Source organism: Mustela putorius, unplaced genomic scaffold (assembly GCF_011764305.1).
Source record: "Mustela putorius furo isolate JIRA1106 unplaced genomic scaffold, ASM1176430v1.1 tig00003987_pilon_pilon_pilon, whole genome shotgun sequence".
NCBI classification, from domain to species: domain Eukaryota; kingdom Metazoa; phylum Chordata; class Mammalia; order Carnivora; family Mustelidae; genus Mustela; species Mustela putorius.
Genome location: NW_025422126.1, coordinates 13,680,599 through 13,694,809, shown reverse-complemented (window position 1 = coordinate 13,694,809; position 14,211 = coordinate 13,680,599). Strand labels below are relative to the sequence as shown.

General features: G+C 40.7%; 1 protein-coding gene across 20 annotated transcripts in view; it reads left to right on the top strand.

Moving 5' to 3' along the window:
* The window catches only part of DLG2 (discs large MAGUK scaffold protein 2), a 1,545,411-nt gene that overhangs the window by 1,394,869 nt on the left and 136,331 nt on the right, over positions 1 to 14,211 (top strand). For all 20 annotated transcript variants that reach the window (XM_004763483.3, XM_045071283.1, XM_004763486.3 and 17 more), the window contains one exon: positions 6,153 to 6,267. In XM_004763483.3, the coding sequence (XP_004763540.1) occupies positions 6,153 to 6,267 (115 nt within the window). The remainder of the gene's footprint in view (positions 1 to 6,152; positions 6,268 to 14,211) is intronic.

The window sequence follows — 14,211 nt, the reverse complement described above, 5'->3', positions numbered from 1 at the left end:
GAGATAAGGAGAGAGTTGAGGACGCCTTAGGTTCTAAAGGAGAAGTAAAGTGTTAAACCAGATGGGAAGATAAAAAGGAAATAAACTGGCCTCACAGAGATCCAAGGTCAACCCAGTGACTTGGGTGAAGTTAACCTCCACGCACTTTTTTCCCCTCATCTCTAAAACTCCCTCAGAGCTTTGTTAGGAGAAAGAACATAGTATTTCAATGACACAGCACAGATACTAGCTCTCAGGTGCTCAGAAAACATGAATTCTCCTTTAGATGGTATAAAGATTGGAGTACTTTCAAATCTCAGATGAATGTTCTCCCCAGGGTTAGGAACTAGACTGAAAAATGTATGAAAAGCGAAGGCAGAGATACGACTAAAATCTTCAGGGAAAGAGGCAGGGATTGGTTAAGATTAGATAGACGTGGCAGTGTTAGATTTGGTTTTGTTGAGAAGTGTGATTTTCAGTACTATTATAAAAAATGAAGAAGACTTATATCTCACAGTTTCTGTATCTGCTTGCTTATTTATTTCCAGAGCATTTCTTTTTTTATTTTTTTAAAGATTTTATTTATTTATTTGACAGAGAGAGATCACAAGTAGGTAGAGAGGCAGGCAGAGAGAGAGAGGAGGAGGAAACAGGCTCCCTGCCGAGCAGAGAGCCCGATGCAGGACTCGATCCCAGGACCCTGAGATCATGACCTGAGCCGAAGGCAGCGGCTTAACCCACTGAGCCACCCAGGCGCCCTCCAGAGCATTTCTAACCGTAAACGTATTCATCTTTGAGAAGACGGAGACAGTGCTCCTCTTCTCCCTCTGTTTCTGTTTCGTCCATACACATACCATTTATATTTGTAAATACGGGTTTTGTTGCTTTTGCTCTGATGAAATTACTTGTACTTAAGTTTTATTATCTAAAAAGGAGCGAAGAAGGGCACCGGGCTGGCTCGGTCAGTGGAGCATACAAGTCTTGAAATCGGGTTCATGAGTTCAAGCCCCATGTTGCCCAGGGAGCCTACTTTAAAAAGTAATAATAAAATAAAAAATAAAGGGGTGCCTGGATGGCTCAGTCGGTTAGGCTTCTGACTCATGGTTTTGGCTCAGGCTATGTGAGTTATGGGATTGAGCCACATGTAGGGCTCTGCACTCATCGGCTTTGAGATTCTCTCTTTCTGCCCCTCTCCCAGCTTGTGCATTCTTTTCTCTAAAAATGGATAAATAAACTTTAAAAAAAAAAAAAAGAAAGAAACGCATGAAGAGATGGGTAAGCACTTTTAAACATAGGATTTGTGGGACACCTGGGTGGCTCAGTTGGTTGAGCAGCTGCCTTCAGCTCAGGTCATGATCCCAGCGTCCTGGGATTGAGTCCCACATCAGGCTCCTTGCCCCGCAGGGAACCTGCTTCTCCCTCTGACTCTGCCTTCCACTCTGTCTGCCTGTGCTCGCTCTTGCTTGCTCTTTCTCTGACAAATAAATAAATAAAATCTTAAAAAAAAAATTAAACATGGGATTTGTGGTGTCAAAGTGGAAAAATTGAGGGCACGATGTATTCCAGTTAAGACAAATGCAATACAGCACAGCACTTCCCCGTCCACAGTGGGGAGTGTAAACACTGTAGAAGATGGTGTAAAACAAACATTTCAAAAGCAAGGCAGAAAACATCTGGGGGATCTAATGAGCCATACAATAAGGAGAACACAGTTTGCTATTAAAGCAAGTAGCCTGTTGTGACATACCGAGTGTGACAGCCAGAAGAGCCTTACAGAGTGCTGATCAGCTACAGGTTAAGTATCAGAGAAGAGTTTCCAATGTGTGACATGCCTGTGTCGGGGAGAGTACAGAGATCACCTGAAGAATGATAAAAATATCAGTGGGATTTGGGAGCAGCCATGATTAGACAGGAATAAAACCTTAAAGTTAGATAGACGATTTAACCTTGAAAGAAGTCCCTCAGGAGAAGCATGTTGTCTTTCTTCATTGAGAGAAACCTTAACATTGAACATGGGCAATTTCAGAGGCACCTGGGTGGCTCAGTCGGTTAAGGGGCTGCCTTCGGCTCGGGTCATGATCCCAGAGTCCTGGGATCAAGCCCCACATCAGGCTCCCTGCTCTGTGGGGAGCCTGCTTCTCTCTCTCCCCCTTGCCTGCCTACCGCTCCCCCTGCTTGTGCTCTCTCACTCTCCCTCTCTGTGTCAAATAAAGAAAGAAGGAAGGAAAATGGGCAATTTCAGCGCCTGTAGGCATTTTATAACTGAACTCGTTTAATGATTCTGCTCATTTCCTCATTCATGATTCATTCAGAAAATGTTTGTTGAAACCCTATTATTTAAATGCCTCCTGCACACCAGACACTGTTAGGGACAGGGAACCCCAAAGAGAGTGAGTTGTGGTTTCTGTTCTCAGAGAACTCAGTCTAATGGGGAATATGGGCAGCTGCACAAATCACTGCAATTTGGTGTGATAAGTACAAAAAGGTAGCAAAGTGGTCAAGCGGGGTCAGGGATTGGCACTGAATTGCGATGCTTAAGTAGGGGAGAGGAGGTGTGATGTTAGGTTTTTTATCACAGTAGCGCTGTCCTCGAAGTTGTAAGGAAGGCAGTCCTGGGAACCGATGGAGGATTGACTTACTAGTTCTTGGGAAATGCCTGGTATTTAGGAAAGGGCAGTGTAGAGCATGATCCGAAGACACTAAGAGATCCTGCTTTGTCTCCCAGACCAGATTATCTTCTCCGAGAAGTGCTATCTGGGTCTGCATGACATCCGTGCAAAGCTCTAACCAGTACCTGCACTAGCTAACCTGCCCATACATGCGCTCACGTAGCCTGAGATCCTGTTTGGAACAGCAAAGAGCTGGATGGGTCTATCTTCCGCCATACCTCTCTGCAACTGTTGAGTTAATTGTGGTCTTAACCATGTGATGCCATTAAGGGTGTTAAGAAATATATCTACGAATTTGGGAGAAGGCAGGAAAAGATCCAAATTACACAGTTATAAAGGAAGATAAAGGCATTAGCATAATACATATTGATCTCATATGTATGTGGGTATGTGTGTGTATGTATGTGAAATGAGTTGATAAATGTCTGTGCAAGTACAGCAGGTAGCTCTAGAGAAAGGTGTAGCAACAGACGGCAGTGAGAGGGAAGGAAGAAGAGCTAACCTCTCAGTTTTTATCCTCTGTTTTTCCATGTAGTCCAAATATTGACAATATTCATGAACTTAATTTTGTGACTTAAGGAAGAAATAATTGCCCATGAAGCACTAAACACAGTGTCTGCCATGTGATGCCAATTAATAATTAATTGGCTCTTAGGATGGCAAGAAAACATGACCTGCCCTAAAAAATTTAAACCTGCATACAGTGTCGTATTGGTTGTTATAAATGATTGCTTTCCTCTGTCAAAAGGGATTTAAATAAATTTCCTAAATTATGATCAATAGATTTTAGATTAAATATATGTTCTGCTTATTTAATCATTTAGGATTTAATTATTTAGAGCTAAGTTTTGCCCCAAAGATACAGATGTAGTGAAAAGAAGGGACACATGCACCCAAAGTTCAGAGCAGCAATGCCCACAATAGCCAAACTGTGGAAGAAGCCAAGATGCCCTTCAGTAGACAAATGGATAAAGAAGATGTGGTTCATGTACACAATGGAATATTACTGAGCCATCAGATAGGATGAATACCCACCATTTGCACCAACATGGATGAAACTGGAGGGGATGATGCTGAGTGAAATACGTCAAGCAGAGAAAGACAATTGTCATATGGTTTTACTTATATGTGGAACATAAGGAATAGCATGGAGGACATTAGGAGAAGGAAGGGAAAAATGAAGGCGGTGGGGGGAGGTGGTGCGGAGGAATCAGAGAGGGAGAGGGAGACAAACTGTGAAAGACTGTGGCCTCTGGGAAACAAACTGAGGACTTTAGAGGTGGAAGGGGTTTTGGGGGATGGGATAGCTGGGTGATGGATATTAAGGAGGGCACATGTTGAAATGAATTCTGGGTGTTATACACAAACAATGAATCATGGAACACTACATCAAAAACTAATGAAGTACTGTATGGTAACTAATGTTCCCTTAAAAAAAAAAAAAAAAGGCTGTATTGAAGAGGGAGGCTTCCAAATCCAGATTACATAAGACTTTGCTTAGGCACCAGAAATTTCCAGTCAATTTTGATGGTTTTATCTTTAGAGTACTAAACGTTAAAAATACTTAGCATTCAGAGGCGCCTGGGTGGCTCAGTGGGTTAAGCCTCTGCCTTCAGCTCAGGTCATGATCTCAGGGTCCTGGGATCGAGCCCCACATCAGGCTCTCTGCTCAGCGGCAAGCCTGCTTCCCCCTCTTTCTCTGCCTGCCTCTCTGCCTACTTGTGATCTCTGTCAAATAAATAAATAAAATCTTTAAAAAAAATTTAGCATTCATAGGTTATTATCCAGTTATCTTCTTATAACTGAAAACCAAAGTTAAATCTTCTTTATGATATCCTACCCCATAATAATCAATAGATAATCAGTAAATTGAATTTAAATTTAATTTGTGGAACTTTTTATTTTAAGAATTTGAAACACTGTAAGGGGATCATCTTTTATTATGTCCATTTAGTCATCCTTATTTTTATGAAAAATTATGAATAAATTAAATTGAAAATCAAATTGTTTTTTGAAATATGCTGAGGAAATACTTAATGATGAGTTTCTCTCTATAAAAGAACAATTTATAATTTGAATTAGCATTTAAAAAATTCTCTATGGTGAGTTTCTTTGCAATTAAAAGAACCATTTAAAATTTGAACTAACATTTTCATATTTATCTTGTGAGTGAATTGGCCTTCTTACCCACTAGATTCTGCTAAAGCAAGACACTGTATGCCAAGGAGATAGAACAAATTGCAATCAATAATATCAAAACTTCAAAAGCTTTTCCTTTTTACATGCTAATTGTGCTAATATCTTAAATCCTGTTTGTGCTGTCTTCATTTTTATTGGATTGACATAGGGAAAAAATATTTTTCCTATGAAAAAATAGTATGATATATACCTACATTTCCTTGATTTTTTTTAGACCCATGTGTTTCCAAAATATATTTACCCCCATTTCCAATGCCATTCTCTAGAAGCTCATTTAAATGTGTAATGCAGGGGCGCCTGGGTGGCTCAGTGGGTTAAAGCCTCTGCTTTCGGCTCAGGTCATGGTCTCAGGGTCCTGGGATCGAGCCCCGCATGGGGCTCTCTGCTCAGCGGGGAGCCTGCTTCCTCCTCTCTCTCTCTCTGCCTGCCTCTCTGCCTACTTGTGATCTGTCTGTCAAATAAATAAATAAAATCTTTTAAAAAAATGTGTAATGCATATTAGAGTTGATGAAGTTTGATATGGACTTTTTGTATTAAAGTTATAAGGCAAAATTGAAGTATGATCCCAAATGATCAGCCTCTAGCAACCCTCTAATTGCTAATTCCTTGGATATTTGTTTTGTTCATGGATCTTGGTGTTTTGTGGGTATTTTGTTTTGTTGGGTTTTTTTTTTTGCCCTCTTTTCTAAATTAAAGTTTAATTTTGAGGTAATCATATATTCATATACAGTTGTAATAAATATTATAGGAAGATCCCTGTAACGTTTACTCACAGTTCTCCCCAATGGTAACATTTTGTAAAACTAAAGCACATTCTCATAGCCAGGATATTGACATTGATGTAATCCATCAATCTAATTCTAGTTTTCTGAGTTTTCCTTGTACTGATCTGTGTGAGTGTATGTGAGTGTAGTCAAGTGTAGATCATTTTTTCACACGTTCGGTATCCATTACCAACAGTCAAGACAGCACATTTTCATCATCACAAGAATGCCCTGTGCTGCCTGTTTATAACCTCACATACCTCCTCCCCCATGGACTCTTCACATGTTGGGGATTTGATGGCAATATATTTTCTAGTTACATTTGGAGAAGTAACTGATTTGTCCTTTTCCTTTTGTCAATGTCTGCAAATAAATAATATTAAGCAACTGATCCCTCTGTGTTGATCATTCTGGGTTGTGCATCTCCCTGATACTTGGCAAAGGAACCAGCAACCCAGGCAGGTAGCTGCCTTGGCTATGCACCATTTCTCCTTTTCTGAAGGCACGGGACCATATCTACCATCTTTGTTTCCTTTTCCAGATTACGCTCGATTTGAGGCCAAAATCCATGACCTGCGCGAGCAGATGATGAACCACAGCATGAGCTCCGGGTCCGGGTCCCTGCGAACCAATCAGAAACGCTCCCTGTATGTCAGGTAGGCAACGGAGCATTTCTTACTGTGATCTGCACTTTGTGAGCAATCCAGCTTGGGGAGATAAAAGCAACACCTTGTAGCTATGGAACATGTGTTTTTATTAGTAGTTCATCACCATAAGACGTCAAGTTTAACCACTTTGAAGATGTTTTTGAAATGTTATTACATTACTTTTAACAAGTTGCTCTTTGAGAATGTTATGGTCCGGGGTCAAGTTCTCAGCACTGGTTGCAGTAAAAATCATGAAAAGAGATATTTTCATTCCTGATCATCTTAAATTCAATATATGGACCAAAACCTTAAACATTTTCTTACTGTCAATATATGAAGAAAATACTCTTGTCTCACCTCTTGATCTGCTTGATATATATTACATGAACTCGGTGTATTAATTGAAAATCAAAAGCACACTGCTAGAGACTTACATGCTTCTTCCCAGCAAGTGGAAAGACTTTCTTCCATGGTATCTCATGATCAGTTGTTTCTTAGACTATGAAAGATACCTGTTCCTTGCCTGACAAAATTCATCAATTCAGCTGGGGGGAAAAAAAAGTGACTGATTGGACTTGAAAAGCATTGCAGTCTTTCATCCCTATAGCTAACTATTGAGTAAGATTCATCATCGCTGAACTATAACGTGCACCTCTTCTTAATGCGAGCTTCCTATATTCCTTCCAAAATATACTTCATCAGTGCTGACTGTACTTTTTAAAGTAATATAAGTACTAACAACCAAAGGAGGGAAGTGATATCTAATACATTGTCAAGGTGAATCTATGGGCCAGACGAGGAACCATAGCCACCCTCACTGCATTCTCCTCTCCTCACTTGGCCCCAGAATCTGGTCTGACTTCCACCTAAGGTCATATCCTCCTCACATGAAATTTATTGTCTTTTTCTCACATGAAGGGTATGTTATGGATACTAAATTATGGACTTGAATTGATGTGCCCTGTTGATTCCACTTTGGCTATGAAGTTATCTTCTATGTGTATCAGGTAGGCACAGCAGGGCCAAGAAGGGAGCAGGATTCCAGATGGTGGCACGTTCTTGAGGGCCTTGAGTTGCTGGACCCCTAGAACAAGCATAGAGTCCCTCCTTATTCCAGGAGGTTCTAATACTTCAAAAGCCCAAGATTTAAGATAAAAACAGGATAAAACAAAGCGAAACTACTTTTGACTATTAATGTTCCAAATTTGACTGACTGAATTTCACAAGGTTATTTGGATATACTGCAGTGTAATCTGCAACAGGAACTATTAAGAACCACCCTGGAATGTGTCTTGTAGTGAAGTCACAGACGTGATGGAAAGTAGCTATTTCTTTTCTCCTCACTGGCTTTATGTTGCTGGTCTTTGTGATGCGAAATATTTTAAATCTTGAGATGTTTTAGTCTTGGATAGCAAATTGGAAAAAGCCAATTCGGTTAATAGGATAGAGAAAAATCAGTTAATGCAAATGAAATGGGTATATAGAATAACACTGGAAGGAAAAATTACCGTACTGTTATCTTATTAAAAAAATAGAATGAATAAAAATATTAATGTACTAGAAAAATTTTGCTGAAAATATACTGGTAATAGTTTAGTCTTTTGAATTAAGTTATGGACGGTTAGGAAAATTAAATTGGGTGATACAGTGATGGAATGTAAAGCTAGTGGACTTATTTTAAAGAGTAGTATTAATCAGACCCAAACCTTTATTCTCTAAAATGATAAATAAAAGTATGACATACAAAAGAGATCAAGACTTAAGGTAATAAAAAATCTTACCTTGTATCACATTCTAATAGTTGTAAATGGAATTGAAAGGAGGACCTCTTTTAAATGAAACTTAAAAATTAAAAAAAAAAAAAAATAGCTGACGCTTCCTGGGAAATTCTCCAGATGATCTCACCACTTTACAAATAATATGGTATTTGTTTTCCAAATGTATAATTATTAATACTTTAGTTAGTACCTAGAGGGCTGACCTTAGCATCTAAAGGACTCTTAGAGGCATAACATTGGAAGAGGTAGGGGACATGCATAGAGTAAAATCAGAGGAAAGAACTTTCAAGACCTCCCCCACCTCGGCCTTGTTCATACGATGTGCCTACCCCAACAACAGCTATGAAAAGGCAATCAAATAGAATGAACTAGCAAGGCCTAAGGGGAATTCTTACTAAAAATGATCCAGCAACTTTGTACCTTTGTCCCCCACTCTTTATTTTTTACAGAGGGGGGTGGGTTACACCAAATTTAGCTATAGGATTTTCATAGTGATGCTTGCTTTATCTAGAACACTGGAATAGGGCTTGTGCCAGTTGGTTGTACTTATTTTAGAAAGTCAACTAAGTTCCTCTCTCAAAATAAATGAGTAGCAGGATTTCTCTGATTATATAAATATCAGATGATAAGCATGTTTCTTCAATCTTAGAATGACATCCTGGAATATTATTCTGCTTAGCTTTATGGAAGTCTAGGGCTGGATGGAATCTTAGCCAACCCCAGGTCCACGGCTTAATTGACAGGACAGGAAACTGAGGCCCCAGGAGGGGAGAGATCTGCCACAGCTCTTTGGTGGCAGAGTCAGATCTTGTCCCTGCCTTCGCACTCCGCCTCCCGCGGGCTCAGCTTCTGCGGTATCAGCTGTTGAATGCACTTGAGCCGTGATTCCCAGTCCGCTTCTGGCAGCACAGCCCCCACCTCTTAGATGAAGAAATAGGTTAGCCAAGAGGAGAAACTCCAACATAAACCCCTTGGGGGGTTACACAGGATAAACTGCGCTGCAGGACATATGGGATTTCTTTAGTTTTATTGGTATTTTTCCATGAAGCCAAAACCTAAACCAGAAAGCTAACAGTCTCTCTTTGTTCTGTGATAAACAGTTTAGCTGGCTTGTAGAATATTTGTGCCACAAAACCACCCCTTCCCCTAGGAGTTGCCTCCTCTTCCTTACACACACACACACACACACACACACACACACACACACCCCACCCCCACCCCGGCTGTGTCTGAGAGGCTGTGTCTTCTCAGGATGCTACAGGAGCTGGCCTCATTCCCTCACCAGAAGTAGTCCTCCCAGGTGATAGCAATTTGTTTGCCTTGAAGTGTCGAAAGGAGGGAGGGGGAATCCGCACATCCGAGCCAGGCAGGGTTTCAGACTTGAGCCAACCATCTCTATTTTCCAATCTCTTTGTAATTATTTTCCTTCTTTGAATCGTTTGTGTAAGGTGCCCAAAGTGCTTTGGTGGTGCTATGCAAATGGAGTTTATTGCTGCTTATGCTAACACTGTACCTGTTCTGTGTGAATGATTTGGATATATTTGATTTACTAGGCTCTTTGTATTGTGTATTTCCTGCATTGTGAAACATAGAGCTGTAGAACCTTAAAAGTAAATAAAATGTAAAAAATTTGAATAAAATATTTTTTCAAAATGCTCCACAAGTACATTTATGAATTCTTCAGACGTAGATGCACTTGGGCTCCCGAGCCACCGCAATACAGATTTTTTTGCACGTGTTTCGAGGCTATGTGGGCAGATGGAGCTCTCCCTGCCTCTAAGATACGGGCTCTTACCTACCAGCTGGTGAATGCATCCCTATGACAGAGAACAAAGCTTTTCCTGCTACTAATAGGAATGGACCTTTACATTCAAATGCCACTAAGAAAGGTCAGAGATGCAGGTGCTTGAAATCACACAGAAGTGCAAACAGCTAAGGAACGTGCCTTTCATAATATAAAGGAGAGCAGGAGTACCCAGGGCTTGAAGAATCAGGAGAGGAGGAAAGAAAAGCAGCCAAGTCCATCAATGGGAGTAAAAGATCACAGGAAAGAGTGAAGCCTGGCCCATGTTCATTGTTAATCAAAGGTATCCATTTTGAGAGCTTAATTGAATAATCTCTCTGTCTTGAATTTGGGTTTAAAGCCATTTGCTTTGATTTATTTGTACATTATCAAGCTGTTTTGGAGTGTATATTTTGTGCCAAGACCTATAATGGATACTGAGGACTCAGCCATAAAAGTCAAAGTTTCCTGTCATAAGAACCTTCCATCCAGTGGGAGAAACAGATGAGAAGAAGACGATCACAGTGCAGTGTGGTGTGAAAAATTATCTCTAGAAAGGCCTGACACCTTTAATTGCTTTGTAATGCAAAGATACCCAAATTGGTCTTTAAAGATCTTATGGGAGTTAACTTACACGTTTTCAAGTCTTTTTATTCAAAGTAAGAAAACATTCTCCATCGTGTCCGAGTAAATACATAGACAAAGCTGGAAAACATATTTTTTATTAAATTGTGCTTTTTATGTAAAGTGGATTTTGTTGTGTTCCATTCTATTTGTCTCCCTTTAAAAAAGAAACAAAAAAATGAAGGCCACAACTCATCGACTTGATTTACTGACTCACTAATGGGTCACAATGTACAGCTTGCAGATGGAATAAACCAGAAGGGGCACTCTAGGCAGATGAGACACTGCATGCAGTCAGGAGAGCACACCTTCACTGCATTACATGGAGCAAATCTCTGGGCTGGTGCTTCAGCCATCTTGGTACAGAGGAGGAAGTGGAAGTCAAGGGAAATATTTGTCAAGCACCTTATGTGGGTCACCTGTTGTGCTTGTGGTGTTATACAAGTGTTTTCCCATGTGGTTCTCCCAACCTCTTGAAGAGACAAGAAATGTTTCTTCCATTTTACAGATGAGAAAACTAAGATTCACAGAAATTATATAATGTCCCCAAGATCACAGAGTTAGACTGGATGTAAGCGTAGACCTTCAGGTCCTGTGTGGAGGGTAGTGGAGAACAGTGTGTAAGAGCACAGTTGCTGGATTCTGTCAGACAAAATGTGAATCTTGGTGTTGCCACTTACTAGCTCAAGTGACTTTGGACAGCTCAGTCTCTCTGGCCTTGGTTTCTCTATCTGTGAAATGAGAATAATAATAGGATACTATAAAGTGGTCATGAGGACTAAATAAAATAGAGAATTTAAATACCTGTCACGTAGGAAATAATGGTGATAATTAATTCACCATTGATTGAATAATGGTGAAATTAATTGGTGATATTTATCATATATTATAAAGGCAAACTTTCCCCTGCAGGACAGAGAGACCATAGAATTGGTCCTGAACAAACTACTGTTTTCTCAGCAGAGGGATGAGACACTTTTGTCCCTTTGCTTTCCTTCAGCAAGGGAAGGAGAACAGACTTTCTGGAGCCTTTTTACATTTTCGCTCCTCTAGACCCCATGAAGGCTGAAGGGAACCCCAGGATTGCAGGCTTCAGAATGCCCAGCTCTGTCAACTCACCAGACATCTCTCATACCCCACAAGAGTCTACCCAGAAGTGGAATCTGCAAAGTATTCAGCTGAAGCCACAGATGGGAGGAGTCACTGGGCTTACAGCTGGCCTCTTCATTTTGTCCTCGGTATCTCTAGCCCATGATTCTTCCACTTCTCCTCTGCATTCTTCACCCCCTCCAAACCCTCTGAATACCTCGTGCTGCTTCCCGAGACAGCTTTTGCTTCAAAGGCTCTAATATGACAAATGCTCTTAGGTCTGCCTCCTGCCTCATTGTTTAACATGAGGCTTTCGTACATTGATTCCTCAGTGCACTGATTCTTGCATTCAGTAAACATGGTTTAAATACATTCCTACAGTGTACCAGTCTGTGGTAGATGTTAAGGATACAGAGATGAGTAAGAACACACACCTCCTTCCCTCCGAAGTCCCATAGTCCGTATATGTAGGCCTGTCAAATAGTGGGCAGATCATTACTCCCTGATACCTCACGTGTTATATGCTTTACAATTGTTATCCTTTTTTAATCTTTGCAGTACGCCTATTAGGCTTCCTACAATGCCACCTGGCCAGAAGACCACTGGTGTTTAAAACTCATCTGTTAAAATACTGATCACTCTAGTCTTTATTAAGTTTTCATGGTAAAGGCTCTCAAAATGGAAACACCATTCAGTACTAGACCTGCAAATTCCAGTTAATGTCTTCATTTTATAATAATAATAATAATATTTATTATCATTTTATAAATTATTATTATTTTATTATGCCCTTAGTGCCATATGCCACAGTGCTTGGCATAAAGAAGTTTCCTTAGTAAATATTTGCTGAATGAATTAATTCCTAGACACTCATTCCTAGGCAGATGAAAAAGAAAAAAAGTAGAATTTAAGTCAAGATCTTTAAACAACCAGTCCTATCAAGTTCGATACCAACTGGGCTGCCACCAGGTCCATGGAGTCCATGGTCACGTCCTGAGAACACAAGCATTACTTCCTGGTGCTGGGATTTCCAGGAAACATCTGGCACTACAGGACCTTTCAGGCCGCTTCATTTATCTGCTTTACTCTGTGACTCTCTTTAAACTGGGGGCTAATTCAGTAATAGATTTAGACCAACACACACAGCCAATACCCTCTTAATGAGTGGACTTTGGGTCTCATTCTCAATACCCCTAGTCTTCCAATTGGAAGTTACATCAAGGACGGCCTTGAGACAACAAATTCCACTCAGGATTCTTTATCCTGATGGGTTTTTGTTCTAGGGGAAGGATGTTCTCACCTGATTGATTCTGTTGGGTAGGGAAAGCTACATCATCACATGGGTAAGAGACTCTGGTCTTTTTTTCTTTAAACAGTAGCATACCCTTCCCCTCTACTTCCTGCTGCAGTGTTCTGCCGGTCAGTAACCCGGGGGTGGTAAGGAAGAATGTCAAATGGAGCCTGTCAGGGGACTTCCCTCCAGTATGAAACTGCTTCTGATTTCACACGGCTATGGATTTCCCGGAGACATTTAAGACAAAGCCATGAAATCTGTGGACTTATCATAAGTCAGGATTTTACCTTCCTTCCCTCCAGACTTACACCCAGCATGTGCTCAGCCGCGTTCCCAGAGGACCTATTACACTCATCTGCTAGTACCAACACCGTACTAGCCCAGGGCTGGCTGACGGTGGCGTTTGTATTACTTCTCAGTCATTCACTCGTATACTCTTATTTAGCAAAAGCATCATTTATTCATTCAGAAAGATGCTGTATTACAACAAAAAAGGAAGTCTGAACTGCTTGGATTCAGATTTCTTATCTCTCTTAGAATCTTATTGAGAGAGTCATGACCAAGTATGTGAAACAGTTGAACAGGATGAAGCAGAAAGTCTAGAGAAAGTCTAGACTTGGGAAACCAGAAGGGGTCTGGAGAAGGTACTGTAGTGTCTGGGTGGCCTGCGTATGCCACACTGGAAGGCCAGAGCTCATGTGCCCGGACTTCACTCCTGACTTTCCACACCACAGTGCTGTGCCACGTAGGATTACTAACTCCATTCTACAGAAGATCAACAGTGTAGAGGCTCACAGAGGCTTAAAAAACCACTTACGCAAGGTGCTCTGTGGCCAAGACGTATTCTTTACCCTGATGTATCTCTCAGTGAAGCCCGTGAGTGGATTGTCCTTTGATACAGTAAAGATGAAGTTGACCCTGGCAGGGCACAGGTTAAACTCATATCGATCACCCTTCCATTTGGTTTACTCTCTATACTGATTTTCTCTCAATAGACCTGGCTTCTGGTCCAGGCTTCAAAGTTTACCGATCGCTAAAACAGAATTCTCATTTATGAAATGCATCTAATGCCTCGTTTACAGTCTTGTTGTTAGGATTAAGTAAAACTAAGTCTATAAGAGAGCCCGCCAGATGGGACTCATTAGGTAAAGGGGAGGGCCTGTTACCCCTGTAAGTGCTCAGAGCCTACCTCCAAAGCCAGTGCCTCCTTTGAAGCAGAATAGAATTCGATTCTTCATTTATACTTTGAGACTCATTAGCATTATGCTCACTCTTTCAGGCATTTGCATTTTTAATTACATCTTTAATTGTGGAATAAAAGGCTTTGTCTTCAGGCAGCTAATTTTATGCCAGAAATAGAAAGGAGGAGGAGTCACTGGGGATTT